At 42.6% G+C, this 26,535-nt stretch overlaps 1 protein-coding gene across 3 annotated transcripts in view; it reads left to right on the top strand.

Moving 5' to 3' along the window:
* rpgra (retinitis pigmentosa GTPase regulator a) overlaps positions 1-26,535 on the top strand; it is a 71,041-nt gene that overhangs the window by 24,826 nt on the left and 19,680 nt on the right. For all 3 annotated transcript variants that reach the window (XM_080203866.1, XM_080203865.1, XM_080203867.1), the window contains 4 exons: positions 1,268-1,360; positions 12,618-12,680; positions 16,124-16,282; positions 21,027-21,176. In XM_080203866.1, the coding sequence (XP_080059992.1) occupies positions 1,268-1,360; positions 12,618-12,680; positions 16,124-16,282; positions 21,027-21,176 (465 nt within the window). The remainder of the gene's footprint in view (positions 1-1,267; positions 1,361-12,617; positions 12,681-16,123; positions 16,283-21,026; positions 21,177-26,535) is intronic.

The raw sequence follows: 26,535 nt of genomic DNA on the forward strand, positions 1-26,535 counted from the left end.
AGTCGCCTGGGCCACAAGCACTGTCATACCCTCCCTACACCTGGCTGTCCCTCTATCTCAATTCCCTCTTTTAAGATATTCTTTAAAATTTAACTCTTTAGCTCAGCCATTAGTCATCTGACCTTAACTCTGTTGATATGGCTCAGAAGAGTCATACTTTGTTTCATGGTGCATTTGTGAAGAGTCTTGGAATGTCTCATTCCATTAAAGATGCTGTATAAATATAAATCATTGTTGTTTTAAAAGCAAAAGGTGGACAATAATGCTGGAAGTGAAGCCTTAGCTACAAGTCGATGTTTAAAGACAAATGCAAAACACTGTAGATATTAGAAATCGGAAATAAAAACAGAAAAGGATGGAAATGCTAAGCATTTTTAGACAGAGAAATGGAGTTAACTGTCAGATAGATGACATAGCTGCAGCAATACTGCAATAGTGACAACTGAGACATTTACCATGCCATGAGATTTTTTCCAATTCAGCAATTCTTTTAATTTCTTTCCTCTTTTAAGATGCTCTTTAAAATCTATGTTTTCTGATCATTTGCCCTAATATCTCCTTTATTTACTTCAGTGCCAAACTGTGCCTGTTAATCCTCCTGTGATTCTTCTCAGTGCATTTTATGAAGGCACTATCTAAGTGTTTTTGTGAATTATTGTGGGGTGGAATGTTGTCCTTGGATATTTGGACTTAAGGCTTTTTCCTCGCTATGTATTTTTAAATTGTTAACTCCTTCTTTACTGTCACTAATGATTTTAATCTGAAAAAATACTAAGATTATGTCAAGAAAAAAATGCACTCGTGTAACTGAAGATTTGGTCATGAACATTTCTTGAATATTTCACTCCCAGGCCGCCAACACTGATTCTTTACATTAGCTGCTATGAGATTTTTGGCCTGATTTTGCCTATTTCATCCTTGCACAAAAGGATCCTGTTGGATTGATGCATTTGATACCAACATTTCATTGTAAGAAGATCTGAAGGGATTAGGGAAGGACAGTGATTCCAATATTCAATGTCATTTTGCTAGCTTCACACTGGCGATATTAAATCATGAAACAGATTTGAGATTGTGAGACTTAAGCAGAAAATGAGATGAAGTGACTTTGGGGAACATCATGACAGTTGATGGATACCTGCCTTCTTTCATCAATTAATTCTGACACGAGACACAGACAGATCAGATATTCAAAGATGTATTTGTTGAGGAACAACGTGAAGTATGAAATTAAGAGTCACATGAAACATGTTTGTTTATTTGACAGAAAATGGCAAGTTATATATCTTTGGGAGCAACAACTGGGGTCAGCTAGGTTTGGGAACAAAAAAGACCATCAACAAACCCACTTGTGTAAAAGGTAAGACTTTTTGTTCAGGCTGTCCTTTGCATCCTCATGGCATCTTAGATACCATAGTTTTTAGCTTATTTAATAGAAACGATGGTAGATGAAGCTCCAAGAGTTCCTTAGTGCATTTTATGTTTTCTAGAAACGATATGATAATATTGTATCAAACAATACATACGATGTTGTATCAAATTTATTCTGATTTTGCTTGTGCTGAAAATTGTCCAATATTGTCATTACACTTGTTTACTATATTTAGTAATATCAAAGTATGAGAAATTAAGCTTAAGACAATGTTTTAATACTGTTATAGCAGACACAATTTGAAATCACAGTATTTACCAAGCGAACAAAGACTCCAGATTTCATGGGTTAAAAAAAAACAAGAATATTTATTATACACGAGTCAACAAAGCAAGCAGTCATTACTACATCCTGCACTAACATTGAGAATTCGCATGAATTAAACATGAATTAACCAACAAGTTGTGGTTGAATGTATATGATATATTGCACATTAAATGGCAGACAAACCAAAACATCTCATGAATTTTCCCAGCAACCCACACAGACATCAGTGATCAGAATGACGCAGTCCTTCCAACTCTGCCTTTCTCATGAGGGATTTCAGTTCCTCTCCCTCAAGGATTTAACCTCTGATTTCCCTTCAACAGCAGCTTCAACTCCGTCTGGAAGCCCATTTACTTCTACTTGCAATGAGTTGCCAGGCAACAGGACTCAAAACTTAGAATTCCCCCGAAAAAAGCTTCAAGCCATCCCCATATGGCTGTCAAAGGAGACCTGGAAATGGAGTATACGCGACCTGTCTCACTGCCATGCTGTCACTTGCATTGAGCCCCACGCATGTCCAGAATGTCTTTGTTCTTCAAACTGAAAACATATAGAAACGATCTCAAGAGATGGACGGTTTAAAAAGAACACGAAGGAGTTGCCAAATAATTAGAGGCCAGTTAGGCTTACTTTGGAGATAGGCAAATTATTAGAATCAATCCTGAGAGATTGGATAGGCTGTCACTTAGGACGATATGGACTAGTCGGAGATATTAGCATGGCTTTAAGGGAAGGTCATGCCTTACAAGTTTGATTGAATTCTTTGAGGAAGTGCCTAGAGGATTGATGAGGGTACTGCAGTGGATGTTGTCTACATGGGGGGAGAAACCTCCCATCGCGTTGTGCTATTTTATCTCACAGCAGGCCTATCTACCTACTGGGCCTCCATGAGTCAATGGCAGTCAGATTTCCAGTGCTGTCAGCTCTGCACCAGAAATTGGCATGGAGCTGAATAAATCATGCAAACGTTTATTTATGTCTATTTTACATTTCATTAGCAGGCCTAAGACTGAAATTTCTGGGCCCACCGATGTCTCCCCCACTCCCAACCCCAAGAGTGTTTCACTCCAGCAGGGTCTAGTATAGCTCCCCATTTGCACGAAGCTGGCGGCTTGACCTCGCTGGAATGAAGGGCAATCGAGTCTTCCCCCAGAGTGCCTGGCACCGGAGGGGGGTAACTCCCTGGGCTTTGCCACCTTGGTAGTTCCAGCCTAGGCGCCTTGGCGCTGCCCAAGGGGCAAAATGCCAACGCATGGGGGCAACTTAGCATTGCCCACTGGGCATCTGGCAGTGCCTTGGAGGCAGGACCTCTGGAGATGATCGGTGGGGGTGGGTGTCCCGCTGCTAGTCTGTACTGGGGGCTGAGTGACAGAGGGAGGGAGCCAGCAACGGGGTCCGGTGGGGTGGGGGCACGGGTGGGCAGGTCCGGTGCATTTGGAGATGGGGGTGTTTTCAGGAGATAGGGGTTGCGGGAGTGGGGCAGTGGAAGACATCGAGGCGGGCTGGGGATGGGGTGGTGGCCAAGGCCATGGGAGGAGGTGGGTTTCAGGAGATTGGGATTATGGAGATGGGGCAGTGGAGGATGTCAAGGCCGGCTGGGGATGGGGTGGTGGCTGGCCTGGGCATGTTCGGTGGGGAGGGGCCGGTGATCAGGCCATGGTAGGGCAAGTGTCGTGGAGGGTCAGCAAGCGAACTGGCCAGTGATCGGGCAGTGCGAATGCGCTGATCTCGGCACTGACAGTTCAGCACCTGTGCACTGGCCCTCTCAGCACTCTGTTGCCGGCCTCTCCAATAGACTCCACCCCAGATTTTCAGTATGATTCATGCTAGTCATCCCTGCAGTGCAGAGTATGGACGATTCATTTTGAAACTCCGGCTGAAAAAAACAGCGTGATTTACTCCAGTTTTTACGCAAATTCGACACTTAGAATTGTTTTGGGAAAATCACCCCCCCTGGATTTTAGTAAGGTGTTTGACAAGGTCCCACTTGGCATAACAGTCAAAAAAGCCCATGGGACACAAGGTAATGTAGCAAATTGAATCGAAAGTTGGATTTGTAACAGGAAACAAAGGGTAATGGTTGATGGCTGCCCTTGTGAATGAGAAGCTGTTTCAAGTGCTGTTCTGTAGGACTCAGTCTTGGGACCCTTGCTGTTTGTTTTGTATATGTTATATATCTTTGGACTTGAACTTGGGGGGCATGATTGGGAAATTTGCAGAGAACACTAAAATGAGTTCTGTAGTGGATAGTGTAAAGGATAGCTGTAAGCTCTGAAATTATATAAATGAGTTTGTGGAATGGGAGGGAAGTGGCCGATGGAGTTCAACTCTGAGTGTGATGTCAGGCATTTAGGGAGGTCAAACTGTAAAAGGATATACACAAAAAATGGGAATATACTCAGAGGGGTAAATGAAGTGAGAGATCTTGGTGTGTGAATGCACAGGTCTCTGAAGGTAGCATTACGATAGGTAAAGTTGTAAAGAAAGGATATGGAATGCTGTCCTTCATGGCGGTATATAGTACAAAAGTAGGGATATAATGATGAAACTGTACAAGACACTGGAGTATTGTGTGCAATTCTGATCACCACATTACAGGAAGGATGTAACTGCTCTGGAGAGAGTGCGGGGAAGATTTACTAGAATGTTGCCAGGACTGGAGAATTGTAGCTACAAGAAGAGATTGGAGAGGTTGGGTTGTTTTCCTTGCAACAGAGAAGGCCGAGAGGTGACATGGTTGAGGTGTACAAAATTGAGGGGGGTAGACATAGAGTAGATAGGAAGAACCTGTTTCCCTTGGCAGAGAGTTCAAAAACCAGAGGTCATAGATTCAAGCTAAGTGGCAGAAGGATTAGAGGTAACTTGAGGAAAAATTTTTATGCAGAGGTTGATAGGTGTCTAGAATTTGCTGCCTGAGTTGGTGGTGGAGGCAGAAACCCTAAACTCATTTAAAAAGTACTTGGATCTGCACTTTAAGTGCTGTAACTTTCAGGACTATGCGCCATGTCCAGGAAAACGAGATTAGAAAAGGCATCTAGGTGTCTTTGGGTCAGCATGGACAAAATGGGTCAAATGGCTCCCTTCTTTGTTGTATCATTTCTGTAGATTCCCTCATAATATGCCAATACTTGGTGCATCATTTTTAAGTCCTGATTTTAAGTTACTCCTATGATCAGTGACCTTACACAAGCATCAGTATTTCATCATTTTATTAATAATTCTCAGAGCTTCCTCCTGAGATAATCCACGTTTGGGAAGATCTATAACTGTAAATCTGATTATCTGTACAGTTCAGGTCGGCATAGTATGAAAGTTCACAAAAGAGTGTGTAAAATTTCCGTAATAAATCTTTGCAGAATTAATATATGATAATAATGATTTTGAATGTTGCCTGATTGCACAGTGTTTAATGTGATCGTAACAGCTTAGCGATTATAGCATAATAAAACCTGCTATGAGCTGGGATAAACAGCTGCCACAGAAAATAGAGAGTTAGAATTCTATATTTAACTCCTTTTTTAAGGAAAGGATTAATTAGACTTTCCTAAATCTACTAATGCTATTCAACTATTGATTTCTCCGGATATTAACAAGTAACTTAATCATTTAATCTTCGGCTGTTAATCAAGTCCAAATCAATTTGATTATATGTCTGGGCTGTTGAGCCAAGACTGACCCTGCAGCGATTGTCAGTTTTAGAACAAAATAAATGTGGAATTAAAGACATGCTATTGCAATCTAGCTCCTAAAGATTTAGAAAACTTTAGCCATTGAAATAATGTGGAAAGCAGCTTGTTCTGCAAAAGGAAATATCTGGGCTTACATTATCCAACTTAATTGGTATGAATCATACAGAAATAAAGGTTTCATTTGGTGGAAAGGAAGTAACGGAAAAAGAATGAAACAGTTGATGAGGTTAAAAAAGTGAGTGAAACTTATTATCCAAGCAAAAATGGGTTTGTTAATCAAGGAAAACAGTGAGCCTTGTATGGACTTGCATTTTAACTTTGATTTTAACTTTGACTTTGAGGGAGTGAGAAATTTGTAACACAGGCAATTTGCAACGAGTATTTTGATTTGTAGGCACCTAAGGTAATGATCTCAAAACTAACGTATTCGGATCTCCAACCAAACCCCTTATTTGTGGTTGTAAGTATTCACATTTAAGTGCATGTTTAACTACTGTTACAAGTACTATATACAACATGCTCAATAAATCAATGAAACAAGACTTCAATATTTAAGCACCTTTATTTATGGAATAAATTGTAAATAAGAACCCCATCTTGAATACATTCATGTCCTTGGCATTCCTCCAATGCTTTGTAGCCAATGAATTGTGTTTGAGGTGTAGCTACATAAGCAGATGTGCCAGCCATTGGTATATACCTTGGTGTCACAATCAGTACAGAGAAAATGACCCAGTTTTGATTGTTTTGGTTGAGGAATAAATGTTGATCAGAACATTGAGAAACCCTCCTACTTTTCTTCATGCTATGGGACAGGACCTTTATGTCCACCTAAATTGACTAAGAGAACATGGTTTGAGAGATGTCTTCGAACAATAAAGCCGTAGACTCCAAACTGCATTGTAAGCGTTAGGTCAGGGAATGTTTCTGCATTTCCATAATGGGGCTTGAATTCACAACTGACTCACATCAATGTACCACCATTGATCTAAGCTGACATTTTATGGAACAGAGGCATTGGAAGGCAAAGAAACAACATAAACAGGTCAGGGGTGATAATGGTGGAAATCCGGAAAATTTGCGTTCAAGACAAATGAAAAAAATTGAAAGAGATATTTACAAGCATGCGCGGTAACTACATTCCAACAAAATAAACAGATTGAAGAACTGTGACCCTATGTTAACTACTAAAGCAGAACAAAAGAGAAGTTAGAAAAACAAATTCTAAAGGAAGGTGGAGAACACCATTATGGAGAATTTGGGACAAAGCAGGGAATGTTTGCAACGAGGCTGACATCTAGAACCAATGAGGGAGATTGAAAGTAGCGTGATTGGAGATAGCAAACATAAGAAGAATTTGCATTAATTTAAATTTAGTAAAATGTCCCATTGTGCTGCAAAGGAATGTGAATGAAACTTAGATACCAAGCCACATGAACGTACAACAGAAAACCAAAAGCTTGATCAAAATGGTCATTTTTAAAGTCGGAGAGAGAGAGATTGAGAAGTGGAGAAGTTTAAGAAGGGTATTCCCCAGTTGGGGCCTAGATAGCTGAAGGCATTGCCTCCAATGGTGGAGAAATTAAAATTGGGGATGCACAAGTGGCCAGAATTGGAGGAGTTCCGATTTCTCAGAGTGTTGCAGAGATAAGGAGGGCTGAAGTCTCTGAAAACAAGAGTGGAATTTTTAAATTGAAGAGTTGCTGCACTAGTACAGAGTTTAGGTCAGTGGACATGTGGGTGATGCATGAGCTGTTACTAGGGGACGTAACTATAACGTTCATGGTGGGAGATATAGGAGGGATGTCCAAGGTAGATTCTTCACTCAGTGGTTGGGGTGTGGAATACACTGCCTGCTGTGATAGTGGAGTCGGACACTTTAGGAACTTTCAAACGGTTATTGGATAGGCACATTGAGCACACCAGAATGATAGGAATGGGATAGCTTGATCTTGGGTTTGGACATAGCTCGGCACAACTGTGCTGTACGGTTCTATGTTCTGTGTTCTATAAAACTTCATTTCAGTTACAATATTGGCAGCACAGGTCAGGATGAACTCAAATTTAAAGAGAGTGAAAGAGGAGGAGCTGGCTAGGAGAGCATTGTAGTACTTCAGTCCAGAGGTAACAGTGTTTGGATGAATTTCAGCAGGAAAAAGCTAAGGCAGCCGCAATGTTGGGCCTGGCGGAAGTAGGTTGTCTTGGTGATGACGCAGATACATGGTCAGAAGCTCATCTCCAGGGCAACTGTGTTACCAAGCTTGTGAATGGTCTAGTTCAACCCCAAGCAATTGCCAAAGAATGCAGTTGCCAGGGAAAGGGATGGAGTTGGTTGCAAGGGAAAGCAGTTTACGATTACAGTATGATGTTCCTCAAGCATTATAAAAAAGATGAGATGTATCAGAAGGTAATTAAGATCTATTAATTGTGCAAAAGGAGTTTGAATTGAAGAATAACTAAAACGAATAGGCAACATATACTGAATGTTTACTTCCTGGAAGTATTCGTTAGTGGAGGTATGATTTGCTTGCCATCCAACACAGATCTAGAATGGAAATTAGTGGCAATTATATAAGAACATAAGAACATAAGAAATAGGAGCAGGAGTAGGCCATCTAGCCCTTCGAGCCTGCCCCGCCATTCAATAACATCATGGCTGATCTGTCGTGGCTCAGTTCCACTTTCCCGCCCTCTCCCCATAACCCTTAATCCCCTCTCTTATCAAGAACCCATCAACCCGCTTCTTAAAAATATTTAGCGAGGCAGCCTCCACCACTTCAACGGGCAGAGAATTCCAGAGATTCACCACCCTTTGAGTGAAGAAGTTCCTCCTCAACTCCGTTCTAAACCGCCTCCCCTTTATCTTGAGGCTGTGCCCCCTAGTCCTACTGTCTTTTTTGAGCGGGAAGAGTCTCTCCACCTCTATCCTATCCATCCCATTCATCATCTTATACGTCTCAATGAGATCTCCCCTCATTCTTCTAAACTCTAACGAGTACAAGCCTAGTTTATTCAGCCTCTCCTCATAGCTCAATCCCCTCAACTCCGGTATCAGCCTAGTAAACCTCCTCTGCACTCCCTCCAGGGCCAAAATATCCTTGCGCAGGTGCGGCGCCCAAAACTGCACACAGTACTCCAGCTGCGGCCTCACCAATGCCCTATACAGCTGCAGCAAGACCTCCCTACTTTTATATTCAATCCCCCTCGCTATGAAGGCCAGCATCCCATTTGCCTTCCTGACCACCTGCTGCACCTGCAAGCTGGGTTTTTGCGACTCATGCACAAGGACCCCGAGGTCCCTCTGCACCGTCGCCTGCTGCAGTTTTTCGCCACGTAAGTAATAGTCCTTCCTACCATTCTTCCTACCAAAGTGGACCACCTCACACTTGCCAACATTAAATTCCATTTGCCATTTCCTGGCCCATTCGCCCAGCCTATCTAGATCCTTCTGCAGACTCTCCACACCCTCCGCACAATTTGCCTTTCCCCCAATCTTGGTGTCATCAGCAAATTTCGACACCCTGCACTCGTTTCCCTCCTCCAGATCATCTATATAAATGGTAAATAGCTGAGGCCCCAGCACCGACCCCTGGGGCACCCCACTAGTCACCAACCGCCAATCCGAATAGCACCCATTGACCCCCACTCTCTGCCTCCTATTTGACAACCAATCCTCTATCCACGCTAACACCCTACCCCCAACTCCATGTCCCCTGACCTTCTGCAATAACCTCTTGTGAGGTGCCTTGTCAAATGCCTTCTGAAAATCCAGAAAGACCACATCCACCGGCTCTCCTCTATCCACTGCCCTAGACACATCCTCATAGAACTCCAGTAAATTTGTCAGACACGACTTCCCTTTAATGAAATCGTGTTGCGTCCGCCCTATCAAGCAATTCCCTTCAAGATGCCTCGCAATTTCCTCCTTAATGACGGATTCTAACATTTTACCTACCACAGACGTTAAACTAACCGGCCTATAATTCCCCGCCTTTTGCCTGGCACCCTTCTTAAACAACGGCGTAACATTAGCCGTTTTCCAATCTTCCGGCACTTCCCCGGAATCCAGCGACGTCTGGAAAATAACCACCAAGGCATCCACTATCACCTCCGCCATTTCTTTCAGAACCCTCGTAATTTGCATGAATGTCATGGATGGCTTAAAGTGCTCAAAGCCAGTAAATGGCTAGGGACAAATGCTATGATAAAGAGGGTGTTAATTGGAAACAACATTTGTAAATGATAGCAATCATTAGAAAGGAGCTTTTGAATAATAATGTGGTGACTCTTTTTTAGAAAAAGACAAGGAACAAAAATGCGAATCTTACATTGGTTTCAGGCAAAATAATGAAACTGATATGAATAATCTATTATATGGCAGACAACACAGTTTCAGAAAGGATCGATTACCTTCTACTTTTTAAGGAGAAGAGAATTAGGTTTAGTTTTGGAAAGTCCTCTGGTATTGTAACTCTCGACTTCTAGAAATTTAGGGTTAGTTTTGGAAAGTCCTTTGTTCTTGTAACCCTCAACTTCTAGAAAGTATTTAAAAATATAATTGGAGAGAAAGAGGAAGCAATGGATGAGTTGACAGTTTTTTTGCAAGATAAAGAAAGCAACATGAAGGATATGCCAAAAAACGTCTGAGTGATGAAAAGTTGTGGTATCATTAGGAGCTGCCACATGATGGCGTAAGAGACTAAGTGGTGGATGAGAAAAGTGTAATAGTAGCAGAGGAAAAACTATGGAATGAGGACAGTCGAGATCACAGCATATCTTGTAGAGACAAATATAAAATTGTAGTCACCAGAAATAAGCAGTAAAACAATTAAGTAAAAGCAAAATATTGTGTATGGTGGAAACCTGAAATTAAAGCAGAAAATGCTGGATAACCTTCGGTCTGGTAGCATCTATGGAGAGAGAAAAATAGTTCCATATGACTCTTCTCTAATTCAAACTTAATGTTCAGCATTGGATTTGCATAATGTACTATCAATGTGCTAAATGGAATAGATTTCAAACAAATCTTGTATTCAAAACTGGGCGTCCGAGTTGCCGTGGGTTATGAGCAGCAGTGCTCCATGCCATCACAATCTGTAACCTCATGAACCGGCATATCCCTCGCTCTATCATTACCATCAAACTGGAGCATCGGCCCTGGTTCAATGAAATGTGCAGGTGACGTGCCAAGAGCAACACCAGGCATACCTAAAAATGAAGTATGAACCTTGTGAAGCTTCAATGCAGGACTGCCTGCATGCCAGACAATGAAAGTGGCATGTGATAGACAGAGTTAAGTGATTTCATAGCTATTGGATCAGATCTAAGTCTGTAGTCTTGGGAAATCCATTGTGAATGGTGGTGGACAATTAAGCAACTCACTGGAGGAAGAGGCTCCACAAATATTCCCATCCTCAATGATGGGGGAGCCCAACACATCAGTGCAAAAGTTGTCAAATGAAGCATTTGCAACAATCTTGAGCCAGAAGTACTTTATTCACAAACTATCTCAGCCTCCTGCTGATGTTCCCAGTAACACAAATGTCAGTTTTACCCAATTCAGTTCATTTTCTGTGATATCAGGAATGACTGAAGGCACTAGATACTGCAAAGGCTATGGGTCCTGACAATATTCCAATAATACTGTTAAAGACATGTGCTCCAGTACTAGCTGCATCCTTAGCCAAGATGTTCCAGTACAGCTACACCAGTGCCATCTACCTGACCCATGAGCCTACGCTGGATCGTTAGAAAAGTGATGCAAAAAGTCATTGACAGTGCTATCAAGCAGCACTTACTCAGCAATAACCAGCTCATGGAACTCAGTTTGGATCTACCTGGCCCACTCTTCTCGTGAAGTGCGAGTGACTGCTTTTGACATCAAGGTAACATTCTACTGAGTATGGCATCAAGGAGCCCTACTGAAATTGTGAATCATCGGGCAAACTCTCTGCTGGTTGCTGTCATACAAAGGGAGATGGTTCTGGTTGTTGGAGATAAATCACCTCAGTCCCAGGACATCATTGCAGTAGTTCCTCAAGGTAGTTGCCGAGGCCCAACAATCTTAAGCAGCTTCATCAATGATCTGCCTTTGTTTGTGATTACTGCACAATTTTCAGTCGCATTCACAACTCCTTAGATACTGAAGGAATCGATGCCCATATGAAGCAAGACCTGGAAAACATTCAAGCTTGGGCTGATAAGTGGCATGTAACATTTGTGCCACAGTAGTGCCTAACAAAAGAGAATTCAACCTCTCCCCTTGACATGCAACAGCATTGCTATCTGTAAATTCCCCATTAACAGCGTCCTGGGATTGTCACTGACCAAAAACTGTACTGGACTAGTCATTTAATTACGTGATTGCAAGATCAGGTCAAAGGCTCAAAATTCTGCAATGAGTAATTCACCTCCTGACTCCCCAAAACTTGTCTACCAGCTACAAGACTTAAGTCAGGAGTGTGATGGAATACTCTATATTTGCCTGAATGACTGCCTGAAGCTTGACACCATTCAGGGCAAAGCAGTCTGCTTGATTGACACCCCATCCACCACTTTCAAACTCCACTCCCTCCACCACTGATGCACAGTGGCAGCAGTACATACCAGCTATAAGATGCACTGCAGCAACTTAGCTTAAACAGTGTCTTCCAAACTCTTGACCACCTAGAAGGACGAGAACAGTGGATGCATGGGAACACCACTGCCTGCAAGTTCCCCTCCATTCCACACAGCATCCTAACATGGAACCATATTGTTATTCTTTTACTGTTCCTGGTTCAGAATCCTGGAACTCCCTCCCTACCAGTGCTGTGATGTGCTTATACCACATGAACCACATGTTCAAAAGGGTGGATCATCACCGCCTTGTCAAGGGCAATTGGGGATGGGCAGTAAAAATGCTGGCCTGGCCAGTGACACCTACGCCCTGTGAAATAATTTTTTAAAATGATTTGCTAAGATGCTGTATTTCCTTGTAAATAATATCAAGAATCTCTTGCATCATACCTGTACAAGAAGTATGATAGTTATGCTGTTAAAATGGAGCAATAATAACTTGAGTGCTTTTTATTTCTCATTTGCAAAATTGTAATGTGTTTGTGTCAAAGCAAAGTTTCATGAAAAGAAAGTAAACTGCCCTATTGGAGTAAAATTATTTTTGAACAATATATTCATTGCAGTTTGAAGATTAGTACACGATTTTTTATTAAATGTGTGTTCTGTTTCAGCACTGAAATCAGAGAAAGTGAAACTTGCTGCCTGTGGGAGAAACCATACATTAGTTTGCACAGGTATGATGGGCTAGGTGATGCTGGGTTTTCAAGTATATTATTGAATATAGCTATTTAGGATTGTAAAGACTTGGTTTAGATTACAATGATAAAATATATAATTGCCTAAGTTAACTTGTCATATGTAATTGGAACCTTCCAAGAACAGTGGTGCTCCAGCACCTCAGTTTTGTATCTCTAAGTTCCGTCGGCACACACTGAAAAGAAGCACTATATTTTCTAGCCAGCTTTGCTCCCCATGTTCGATAATATTTAAATGTATCAAATCTGCGTGTGTATCAAATGTACATTGCTTGATTTCTTTTTGCTCGTGCTTTGCCATTATAACTTCTTAACATTTACATAGAAACATAGAAGATAAGAGCGGGGGAGACCATTTGGCCCTTAAAGCCTGATTCGCCATTCATTATGATCATGGCTGATCATCCAACTCAATAACCTAATCTGGCTTTTTCCCCATAACCTTTGATCCCATTTACCCCAAGTGCTATACCAGCTGCCTGTTGAATAAATTCAATGTTTTGGCATCAACTACTTCTTTGGTAATGAATTCCAGAGTCTCACCACTCTTAAGGTGAAGAAATGTCTGTTCATCTCCGTCCTAAATGTTCTACCCTGAATCCTCAAACTGTGACTCCTGGTTCTGGACACCCCCACCATTGGGAATGTCCCCCCCCCCCCCCCCCCCATATCTACCCTGTCTAGTCCTGTTAGAATTTTATAAGTCTCTATGAGATCCCCCTTCATTCGTATTAACTCTCATGAAAACAATCCTAACCTAATCAATCTCTCCTCATACATCAGTCACACCATCCCTGGAATCAGCCTGGTAAACCTTTGCTGCACTCCCTCGAGAACAAGAACATCCTTCCTCAGAAAAGGAGACCAAAACTGCACACAATTCTTCAGGTGTGGCCTCACCAAGACCCTGTATAATTGCAACAACAAATCCTTATTCCTGTCCTTGAAATCTCTCACAATGAAGGCCAACATGCAATTTGCCTTTTTTACCACCTGGTGCACCTGCATGCTTACTTTCAGTGACTGGTGCACAAGGACATCCAGGTCCTGCTGCACACTCCTTTCTCCCAATTTACAGCCACTCAGGTAGTAATCTGCCTCCTTGTTTTTGCTCCCAGAGTGAATCACCTAATACTTACTCAAATTATATTGCACCTGCCATTGATTAGCCCACTCACCCAACCTGTCCAGGTCATTCTGAAGGATCTATGCATCCTTGTCACAGTTCACCCTCCCACCCAACTTGGTATCATCTTCAAACTTTGAGATGCTACATTTTGTTCCTCATCCAAATCATTAATATATATTGTGAATAGCTAGGGTCCCAGCATTGACCCCTGTGGCACTCCACTAGTTACTGCCTGCCAATTTGAAAAACACCTATTAATTACTACTCTTTGTCTCCTCTCTGCCAACCAGTTTTCTATCCATCTCAATACACTTCCCCCAATCCCATGCGTTTTAAATGTGCACAATAATCTCTTGTGCGGGACCTTGTCAATTGCCTTCTGAAAGTCCAAATATACCACATTAATTGGTTCCCCGTTGTCAACTCCTACTAGTTACATCTTCAAAGAATTCCAACAGATTTGTCAAGCATGATTTCCCATTCATAAATCCAAACTGATTCTGTCTGATCCTGCCACTTTCATAATGGAATCTGCTTTTTGTTGGCTTCAATGCCACAATATGGACACTGCATGTACTGTGTGGGGCTGATCTTTAACTTTTGTTCACTGATCATCCACCGCTTTGTTCTTTGATAAAGATAGCACGAGGATATTAATGAGCATTTACTTGGAGTAGGGCTGCCACTTGACGAGTTTTTGTTTGATTTGTGTCACAAGTAAGCTTACATTAACACTGCAATGGAGTTGCTGTGAAAATCCTCTAGTCGCCACACTCCTGTGCCTATTCGGGGTGCACTGAGGGAGAATTTAGCGTGGCCAATGCATCTAACCAGCACGTCTTTCAGACTGTGGGAGGAAACCAGTGCATCCAGAGGAAATCCACACAGACACGGGGAGAACGTGCAGACTTTGCACAGAGTGTCACCCAAGCTAGGAATTGAACCCAGGTCCCTGAGGCAGCAGTGCTAACCACTGTGCCACCATGCCACCCATTGATGAGGAACCAGGGAATGCATCCCTGGATGATCACAGCAACTCCACAGCCAATTAACTGTGAGGAATGTTAATTGGTTGGGGATAACCACTCACTTGAGCAGAATCCCATCTCAGAATTGCTGGCCAATCAGACTGATCTTAGTAGTGTCAGTGGCAGCAGTAGCCAATCTCTAGTTTTTATCTTGATGGAAAGGCCAAAGGGAAAGGGAACATCCATGGGGAAACTGGTGGGAGTACTTGGGTTGGTGGTAGTGGATGCCCAATGTGGAAAGGAGGCCTTTGCATGTGGTGATCCCCTTTCCTGCCCAAGCCCTGAACAGGGTAACCTGTTGGGCATCCCCTTGAATTAGTCTCACTCAAGAAGCAGCCTATGTAAAAGCCTTAAATGGAGCAATGATAATACGAGGCTTCACGCACTCCATGTAAAATTGTGTAAAAATTGCAGATGGTGGCAGGTAGGTCACCCAGGGAATTTGACGGACTGCTACCATGCCCCCCACCCCCCGCCTTTCTCCCCTTACGAAATTCCTATGCCCAGATTTCTAGTATGTTTTGCCTGTGCAATGTGTTGAAATCCTGTGTCTACATGCATTTACTGTCAATATTACTCTGTTTAAATTCCTCTGTCCTCACTTATAATTGGAGCTACTTGTTTATACATGTCACCCTGTAATTGCACCCAGCTGCTTTCATAATGGAGACTGAATTACATCTGTCTACCCCAGTTCATTTGGGTCTGCTTTGAACAGCAGAATAGACATGGCCTTAACTGCAATGCTATGGGAGATTGACCAGCATAAAAGTAAATTCTTAGCACTTCAGCTGGCCTTGTCCTTTTTAAAAATCAGGAACTTGCATGACTTTCTGGAAGGGCATCAACCACTGTGTTTGTGATTGAAGTATTTCCCTCAATTTGTTTTACATTGTGCAGCACCCGAAGCCTAACTTAGAGTTGACAGTCTTGTCTGGGCCTGGCTAAAACATTAATTTTGTGTTGTGCATTTCAATTTTAAGAAAAGATTGGGTGGAACAACTATTTGCTTTTTAAAGATGACTTTACAGTATTTGGATTAGTGAATAGAAGTCCATTTTTTAAAAAATATTGTTTTGTTTTTTGTTTCCTCAGTTTCATCCCTTTTGTGGGTTGGATCTTTGCTTCCCATGTTTCAGCCACTACTGTTTATCCTAAAACACACTATGTTTATCTTAAAAACCTCAAGTAAGGGTCATAAATATTGATGAAATTATAAGGATCATGCATATACTTAAGAAATGACCAATCTACCTGTTACACAGAACAAGGAAACCTTTATGCCTCTGGTGACAACAGTGAAGGACAGTTAGGCCTGGGAGATACTGAAGAAAGAACAACATTTCAACGTGTAGAGTTCTTCACAAATAAGCAAAAAATCAAACATCTGGCAGCTGGATCAAACATTTCAGCAGCTTTAACTGGTGAGGAATTTTTAAACAGGATTGAGGCTCAGTGTGAATTATTGACTATCTAGATTCTGGACAGGCCAGATTTCATGGTTGTGGTGTTTACCTGTGTGTCTTCAAAATATTTCCTTTCGTTATGCCTTTTACTTTTTGATCCTTAATCATGTCTGAAAATGTTCTGCTACAGTATTCCATGCTATAATTTACAAATCTGGAATGAATCTTAATGCAATGTGCATCTTTTTTTCTTGCCCTCAAAGAAAGAATACAATAAAATGAGAGAATCTGCAGTGCAGAAGGAGATAATTTGACCCATTGAGCCTGCACAGACAATAATCCTACCAGGTCCTATCCCCATAACCCCACATATTGCCCGACACTGAGGGGCAATTTATCATGGCTAATCAACCCTAACTGCACATCTTTGGCGTGTGGGAGGAAACTGGAGCACATGGAGGAAACCCATGCAAATGTGGGGAGAATAGGCAAACTCCACACAAACAGTGACCCGAAGCCGGAATCGAACCCAGATCCCTGGCACTGTGAGGCAGCCACGCTAAACGCTCTGCCACTGTGCCGCCCAAAACTGTGCTATTCCAGGACAAGTCATAGGATCATGTACCTCACAGAGCTCAAGTTTGTAAATTGACCCATCATGTCTGTGCTGGATCTCGACTACATAAGAACGCAAGAAATAGGAGCAGGACTAGGCCATCTAGCCCCTTGAGCCTGTCCACCATTCAATAAGATCATGGCTGATCTGATAGTGGTTCAGTTCCACTTACCCGCCTGCTCCTCATAACCCTTAATTCCCTTATTGGTTAAAAATCTATCTATCTGTGACTTAAACACATTTAACGAGGTAGCCTCTACTGCATCAATGGGCACAGAATTCCAAAGATTCACTACCCTCTGGGAGAAAAAAGTTTCTCCTCAACTGTGTTCTAAATTGACTCCTCCTTATTTTGAGGCTGTGCCGTCTAGTTCTTGTTTCCGTTCTAAGTGGAAATAACCTTGCTGCTTCTACCCTGTCTAGCCCCTTCATTATCTTATATGTCTCTGTAAGATCTCCCCTCAACCTTCTAAACTCCAATGAGGTACAGGCCCAGTCTACTCAATGTCTCCTCATAAGCTAACGCCCTGATCTCTGGAATCAAGCTGGTGAGCGTTCTCTGTACCCCCTCCAAAGCTAATATATCCTTTCTTAAATAAGGGGACCAAAACTGCACATAGTACTCCAGCTGCAGCCTCACCAGTACCTTGTACAATTGCAGCAAGACCTCCCTGCTTTTATACTCTATCCCTCTCGCGATAAAGGCCAACATTCCATTTGCCTTCTTGATCACCTGCTGCACCTGCAAACTGAGTTTTTGTGATTCATGCACAAGGACCCCCAGGTCCCACTGCACAGTAGCATGTTGTAATTTTTCACCATTTAAATAATAGTCCATTTTACTATTATTCCTTCCAAAGTGGATAATCTCTCACTTACCAACGTATACTCCATCTACCAGATCCTTGCCCACTCACTTAGACTATCCAAATCTCTCTGCAGACTTTCTGTGTCCTTCACGCAATTTGCTTTCCCACTCATCTTTGTGTCGTCTGCAAAACTAAACCATATTAAGTTCTATGAAATTGACCTGAAACTTTCTCTGCCCACAGATGCTGCCAGACCTGGCTGAAGCTTCTTCCAGGATATTCTGTTTAGATTTTCAAAGCTACTGCCCCTGTCTTGCTTTGGTCCACAGCCTCATGGCTTTCTCCCCTTAATAAATGTAATTGTCTCTGCTTTATCCACTCCTTGTGGCAAAGCAGTTCATGTTCTAGCAATGTTAACGCAAACGTCTCTCCTCAATCTCCTTGTGACTATTTTAAATCGATGGTTACTTGTCGCTAAGGAGTCAAGTAGGTGAAAAGTATTTTCTTTTTCGTCCTATTGGAAACCTATGTGATTAAAACAAAAAATCTTTGTTGAATCTCTGGGCTTCCCTACTGTTTCCACAATCACAGGTTTCTCCCATCATAACTGTAATTCCTCATCCCTGGCATCACCTCTGTGATTTTATGTCTACTCTCTGGTTTTAATTCTCTCTTTATAGTGGGTTGGTGAGAAGTGGCAGAATTGTGCACTGTACTCCATCTGTGGTCTAATCCATGGCACGTATAACAGAAGCATAATTTCCTTACTCTATGTGTTTTGTCTTAATTATAAAAAATGCAATTGTTCATGTTTTTAGGGAAGTATGTATTTTCACCCATAAACCTCTTTGCTCCATCAACTGTTTCAGCATCTTTCCACTGAGCCTTTAATCCCATCCTTCAATTTTTTTTTAAAATACATTAGTTCACTTCCTATTTCAGTGTCATCAACAAATTTTAGTATTCTACTCCATGTGTCCATGTTCAAATATTCTGTATGGACCCAGCACGAATCCTCAGGATATACTGCTTACAACTTTTCTCCAGTCCAAGCAAAACCAATTAGTCATACCCACTTGTTTCCAAATAATTGTATGTTCATGGTGCTGCCCTCCTCTTATTTAGTTCTAAGCTCAGTTTGTGAAACTGAGCTTAGAATCTGCATGTGGCTCCTGCCTCACAGCACTTGTGTTCAATTCCAGCTTTGGGTGACTGTCTGTGTGGAGTTTGCACGTTCTTCCTGTATCAGCGTAGGTTTTCTTCGTCGGTCCAAAGAAGTCTAAAAATGTACTGGTTAGGTGGATTGACCATGGTAAATTGCCCCTTAGTGTCCCAAAATGTGTAGATTAGATGGATTAGCAATGGTAAATGTGTGGGGATAGGGAGAGGGCCTGGGTGAGACACCCTGTCAGAGAGTGGGTGCAATGGGCCAAATGGCCTCCTTCGGCACTGTTAAGATTCTATGACAGTTTATTCATTTAATTATAAAACCCTCTGAAAAGGACGTTTGGTGAAATGAATCACTGCAGTCATTTCACCTTCGAAACTTGGGTTTGAATTCATTTTGGACTGATGAGAAAAAAGTCTCCTTTTCACTGCTGGCTGAAATAAACTTGGCAGTCTTAAATCAAATTCTAATGAAAACAGGTCCCAGCATAATCTGATATTTTTATTTAGACAGGCCATAGTAATGCATGTTGCAATCACAGTTTAGTTATAGTGTTGATGTGAAGCACATATGTTATTGGGTCGTGATACTAGAACGAAATTGAGTGACATTCTGTGGAGGTGGATCTGCTCCTCTTCAAAGTCAGCTTGGACCTTGTTGCCTGGATTGCAAATCAAGTTTATTGTCAGTGCAAAGTGATTTTGGCTTTGTACCATGCTAAACTTGTTGGGTGTGAACACAGTGTTAAACAATCTGTGAAAAGAGACCTTCTGTCTTTTGAAATATCAAATGTTCTTCACAGCTGATACTGGAGGATTTTGATATTACAGATAATGGTTATTAAGACAACATTATGATAGACCCATGACTGGTCCTCAGAGGTAGGTTTCCCGTACACCGGTTCAGAGATGTTTTGAGAGTTGCAGCTCCATAGAATATATTTACTACTAATTGCTTTAGAAGATTTTACTTGCTATTGGAAATGATTCCTACTAACAGTAATATTTATTTAAAAAAGTTATGTTACCTTTTTAAATAAAGTTTGCTGTCATTCTTGTGGCTTTAACTCTAGAATTTGTTTAAACACTAAACAAAAGTCCCAAGAGGTTGCGAAAGAATAGAGCACACATGAATTCCATGTTTAAAACTAAATTCATGAAATAAAATAGTCCAGGTTAGCTAGAGATCCCATACATTTGGGGATTTAGATCTGTACCACAGGAATGAGACCAAAGTATTTGGCATTCGTGGCCTTCTGGGGCATGCTGTTTGGCAATTTATTGGCCTTTCTCTGCATCTCTTGGACACCCAAATACTTAACACCCTGGCCAGAATTCTCTGATTGTTCTCTGGCTGCTGCCAGCAAGGATGGAGAATTTGGTGCTCAGCCATATTTTCGTTTACTGCAGCAGGATGGGAGAATTTCGGCTGCGAGCAAAGTTGGGGAATCCGGCCCATCACCAAACATTTCAATCGATTTTGCACCTTTGGTCTTTGAGTCATCCATTTCCAGTTCTCAAGATTAGCTTTTCACAAGTTTAGTTCAAATTTTAACAGATTGCCTTGTTCTGAATCCCATTTCTAGTTCGATGAGTTTCCTATCTGGTCAATTTGCTTCACCATTTTAAACACCTCAGGTCAACTTCCTCAACTCCATGGATAAAACTCAAGTTTATCTAGTCTCATAGCTCCATCCCTTCACCCAGGTACCATGCTAATGTATTATTGATCAATTTTCTTCAAAGTCCACTGTGTCCTTCCTCAGTGAGATGCTGAAAGCAATTGAACGCAATACCATAATCAACCCCTCCCCTTTTTTTGCCTTTTGGAATTTTAAAACCAGGTAATCCCCTCTGTCATAATTCCAAACAGGTGATCAACGCTATTGCTGTCTGCTTATGCTTAAATATTTGACTGGAAATTCCAGTTACTGAAAAGCCTAAATGATCTAACCTTCACTGTAAAGTAATCTGTTTACTGTAATAATTGTTTTGTTAGTTATTGTTGTTCTTCCTGAATACAGAACAAGTGTGAAATTATATTTAATGTGTTAGCATAAAAAGTGTACTTTTTTTTGTTCTGAACACTATTTAAAGTTGAGAAATAACTAGCTATAATTTTCTCTTTACTTCTAATTTACTTATTTGTTTTATTGAACATCTTTTTTAGAGGATGGGAATCTCTTTATGTGGGGTGACAATTCTGAGGGACAAATCGGCCTTGATACTGAAAAGAATGCTACTGTGCCACTTCAAGTGGATGTCGGAAAACAAATCTGCTGGGTTTCCTGTGGATACTACCATTCTGCCTTTGTAACAGGTATCAATAATTGCAAATTCATGGCTTTAAATGGATTATCTAGTTGAACGAGCCATATTCATGCAAGAATCTAAGAGTAAGCCATTCAGTCCCTCAAGCCTGTTTCACCATTCATTTAGACCATGGCTGATCTGTATCTGAACTCCCTTTATCCATCTTGCCAGAGTGGTACAGTGGTTAGCACTGCTGCCTCACAGCGGCAGGGACCGGGGTTCGATTCTTGGCTTGGATCACTGTCTGTGTGGAATCAGCACGTCTGTGTGGGTTTCCTCTGGGTGCTCCAATTTCCTCCCACAATCCAAAAGACGTGCTGGTTAGGCGCATTGACCATGTTAAATTCTCCCTCAGTTTATCCGAACAGGCACTGGAGTGTGGTGACCAGGGGATTTTCACAGTAACTTCATTGCACTGTTAATGTAAGCCTACTTGCAACACTAATAAATAAACTTTAAACTTGATTTCATTTAATACCCTTACTTACCAAAAATTATCCAACTGTTTTGAAATTTTCAAGTGACCACGCCTCAATAGTCTTTTGGGGGAATGAGTTTGAGATTTCCACAATCCTTATTTGTGTAAATAATATCACTCCTGAACAGTCGAGTTGTAATTTGAGGTCTTTTACTTAACTTAAGCCTTGTTCTGGGCTTCCCCACCAGAGGACATTTATATTCCATCTACTCTATCAAATCCTTTAATGATCTTAAATGCCCCAGTTATACCACCTCTTAATCTTCTATATTCCAGAGGACATAAGCCTACGCTATGCAGTCTGCCCTCATAACTAATACAGTATTGCAATTGCTATTGAAATGCATGCAGTTACCTGAAAAACAATCAAATTCGCTGCTTGCATTTTGCTATACTATACAAATTGATTTTATTGTTATCTCAACAAAGTGAACTTAGAGCAGTGCAGAATGAAATGCAACTGAAAGTGCCTTTCCCTAGATAGCCTGGTGATCTGTAAGGAAGGAAAACAGCTCAGGTGTGATCTTGCTGAAATTTCAAAGCATAGCGGTAATCTCAGTTTGGGCCAACAGTGAGTCACTGAGTAGATAACTTTTCCCAGTGAAAGCATGGAAAACCACAGGTAAGGTCAGCTCTATAGTGGTGTCAACAGAGATTTGAGAATCGATTTTGTGTCCATTCTCTGGCAGTGAGAAATGCATTTCCTAAAGCGAGGTGGAGAATATATTTCAGATGGGGCAAGAAGGAATTCCTAGCTGTTGGGGGAAAATGTGTCTCATTTCATAAGATTCATAATCTCAGCATCAAATTCTTTCAATACCAGTAGAATTTGTGCTGCATTGCTTGCAGGATGCCTGGTTTTGCCAGTGATTTACGTGTCATACTGTGACCAAAGCTTAAATCACAGTAAGAACATAAGAAATAGGAGCAGGAGTAGGCCATCTAGCCCTTCGAGCCTGCCCCGCCATTCAATAAGATCATGGCTGATCTGTCGTGGCTCAGTTCCACTTTCCCGCCCTCTCCCCATAACCCTTAATCCCCTCGCTTATCAAAAACCCATCAACCCGCGTCTTAAAAATATTTAGCGAGGCAGCCTCCACCACTTCAACGGGCAGAGAATTCCAGAGATTCACCACCCTTTGAGTGAAGAAGTTCCTCCTCAACTCTGTTCTAAACCGCTCCCCCCCCCTTTATCTTGAGGCTGTGCCCCCTAGTCCTACTGTCCTTTCTGAGCGGGAAGAGTCTCTCCACCTCTATCCTATCCATCCCATTCATCATCTTATATGTCTCAATGAGATCTCCCCTCATTCTTCTAAACTCTAACGAGTACAAGCCTAGTTTATTCAGCCTTTCCTCATAGCTCAACCCCCTCAACTCTGGCATCAGCCTAGTAAACCTCCTCTGCACTCCCTCCAAGGCCAAAATATCCTTGCGTAAGTGCGGCGACCAAAACTGCACACAGTACTCCAGCTGCAGCCTCACCAGTGCCCTATACAGCTGCAGCAAGACCTCCCTACTTTTATATTCAATCCCCCTCGCTATGAAGGCCAACATCCCATTCGCCTTCCTGACCACCTGCTGCACCTGCAAGCTGGGTTTTTGCGACTCATGCACAAGGACCCCGAGGTTCCTCTGCACCGTTGCCTGCTGCAGTTTTTCGCCACGTAAGTAATAGTCCTTCCTACCATTATTCCTACCAAAGTGGACCACCTCGCACTTGCCAACATTAAATTCCATTTGCCAGTTCCTGGCCCATTCGCCCAGCCTATCTAGATCCTTCTGCAGACTCTCCACACCCTCCGCACAATTTGCCGTTCCACCAACCTTGGTGTCATCAGCAAATTTCGATACCATACACTCGATTCCCTCCTCCAGATCATCTATATAAATGGTAAATAGCTGAGGCCCCAGCACCAACCCCTGGGGCACTCCACTAGTCACCAACCGCCAATCCGAATAGCACCCATTGACCCCCACTCTCTGCCTCCTATTTGACAGCCAATCCTCTATCCACGCTAACACCCTACCCCCAACTCCATGCCCCCTTACCTTCTGCAATAACCTCTTGTGAGGCACCTTGTCAAACGCCTTCTGAAAATCAAGACAGACCACATCCACCGGCTCTCCTCTATCCACCGCCCTAGACACATCCTCATAGAGCTCCAATAAATTTGTCAGACACGACTTCCCCTTAACGAAACCATGCTGCGTCTGCTCTATCAAGCAATTCCCCTCAAGATGCCTCACTATTTCCTCCTTGATGACGGATTCTAACATTTTACCTACAACAAGACGTTAAACTAACCGGCCTATAATTCCCTGCCTTTTGCCTGCCGCCCTTCTTAAACAACGGCGTAACATTAGCCGTTTTCCAGTCTTCCGGCACTTCCCCGGAATCCAGCGACGTTTGGAAAATAACCACCAAGGCATCCACTATCACCTCCGCCATTTCTTTCAGAACCCTTGGATGCATTCCATCCGGTCCTGGGGACTTGTCCACAATCAGTACCTCCAGTCTGTCGAGCACCGCCTCGCTAGTAACAATAATGTCATTGAGACCCTCCTGTCCTACCATCTTTCCATCGCTAACACCTGGCAAATTATTCACGTCCTCCTCCGTGAAGACCGAAACAAAAAAAGTTATTCAAGGCCTCAGCCATTTCCCTATCCCCTACCACTAAGTCCCCCCTCTCATCCTCTAAGGGTCCAACGTTCACCCTAGCCAGCCTCTTCCTTTTTATATATTTATAAAAACTCTTGCTATCCTTTTTTATATTAAGCGCTAGCCCAGCTTCATAGTTTCTCCTACCCTTCTTTATCAACTTCTTTGTCAATCTTTGTTGACTTCTAAACCTCTCCCAATCCTCTTCTCGCCCACTACTCTTAGCTACTCTAAACACCTCCGCTTTTAATTTAACACTTTCCTTCACCTCCTTCGTTATCCACGGCTTATTACCTCTCCTCCTATGGTCCTTTTTAACCATCGGAATAAATTTCTGCTGAGCACCAAGAAAGATCTCCTTAAAGATCCTCCACTGCTCCTCAGCAGACCTACCTTCCAATGCGCTCCCCCAGTCAACATTCGCCAATTCTTCTCTCATCCTTCCATACTCCCCTCTGTTCAAACAAAGGACGCGTGTCCGGGAACCCACTTTCTCCTCCTCCATCTGCACCAGAAACTCCACCATACAATGATCACTCTCCCCAAGAGGATTCTTCACCACAAGGTCCCTAATTCTACCCGCCTCGTTACATAACACCAGATACTCACACGGTGAAGCCTTCCATTGTTTGCTGGAGTAGACGAGTGAGGGAGCAGAGAGTCAGATAAGAAATTACCTGTTAAAAACCTGTTTAAATAAGTTTAAAGCCCTTTCGTAGTAAGAACTTACCTTGTAGAACTGTTTAAATCATTTAAAAGCATTTTTGCGGGCTTTTTGTATTTACCGCTTTAAGAATTCTAAGGGAGTGGATAGCAGGGATTTGTGGGTGAGCAGGCTTTTAAACAGCGCCAGGTTTAAAAGGAGGCCTGGTGTAGGCAGCGGAGTGAGAGGGAAGCAGAGTGAGCTATTAGGGCTTAGGATCAAAGGGCTAGGGAGAAAAAGGGCCAGGTAAGTTTGTGTGGAAATTTTCAATACTACTACAGTGAATAATGGAGGGGCATGTGATGTGCTGTTTCTGTATGATGTGGGAGCTGGTGGACCCCAGGGTCCTTCCCAGTGACCATGTCTGCAGTAATTGCAGGTTGCTGGAGGAGCTCCAGCTCAAGATAGATGAGCTGGCCTCTGAGCTTCAGACACTGAGGCTCATCAGGGGGAGAGAGGGTGCCATTGTCAATGGGGTGCAAGAGACATCCACCCCCGCCGGACTGGCTAACTCTAAGGGTCAGGAACAAGAGGGGGCTGCTGAGAGGAGGAAGGAGGGTGGGGACCGGAGGAAGGAGGGTGGGGACCGGATGCCTCAGCCTCTCAATCTGCATAACAGGTTTGAGGTTCTTGCTTCCAGTGTGGACGAGAACGAGGGAGGTGAGGTTGGTGAGCAAACTGCACACAGTACCATGATGCAGACACAGGATATAGGCAAAGAGAAGGTGATAAGGAACGTAGTCGTAATTGGGGACAGTGGGGTTAAGGGTATTGACACTGTCCTTTGTCACAATGACAAAGTGCACAGAAGGGTGTGTTGTCTGTCTGGTGCTCGGGTCCAGGATGTCACATCTGGGCTGCAGAGAAACCTGGAGTGGGAGGGTGAGAATCCGGTCGTTGTAGTACATGTGGGTGCCAACGACGTAGGCAAAATGCAAACTGAGGATCTGGGGAGGGAGTATGAAAAGCTGGGAATGGAATTAAAAAGTAGAACCAACAAGGTGGTTATCTCTGGACTACTGCCTGAACCGAGTGCAGACGGGCGTAAGGTTGATAAGATTAAGGAAGTGAATGGGTGGCTCAGGGATTGGTGTGGGAGGAATGGGTTTGAATTTATGGGGCATTGGCATCAGTATTGGGGTAGGTGGGACCTGTTTGGGTGGGATGGGGTTGGTCTGAACCGTGCTGGGACCAGAGTCCTGGCGAATCGTGTAAATAGGACTGTAGGTAGGGCTTTAAACTAATTAAGGGGGGGGGAGGGTGCGAGGGTAGGTGACATTACGGGGTCTAAAGTTAAGGAGAGGGTACAGATAAGGGAAGAGGCAGAGGATGTCCCAATAATAAAGGGAGTAGGGGGCGTGAGTATGGTTGGTGGACACGACATGTTTGCTGAATGAAACTATTGCATCAATGATGAGTCAAAAATATTGATGTAGCTTGTGAATACTGAAAGATGTAAGCCTCCAACTTATACTTTTAATACCGTTCTGCAATCACTTTTTAAAAACTTATTAAGTTGGATT

This window comes from Carcharhinus amblyrhynchos, chromosome 15 (assembly GCF_965287045.1).
Source record: "Carcharhinus amblyrhynchos chromosome 15, sCarAmb.v2.hapA, whole genome shotgun sequence".
Classification (NCBI taxonomy): domain Eukaryota; kingdom Metazoa; phylum Chordata; class Chondrichthyes; order Carcharhiniformes; family Carcharhinidae; genus Carcharhinus; species Carcharhinus amblyrhynchos.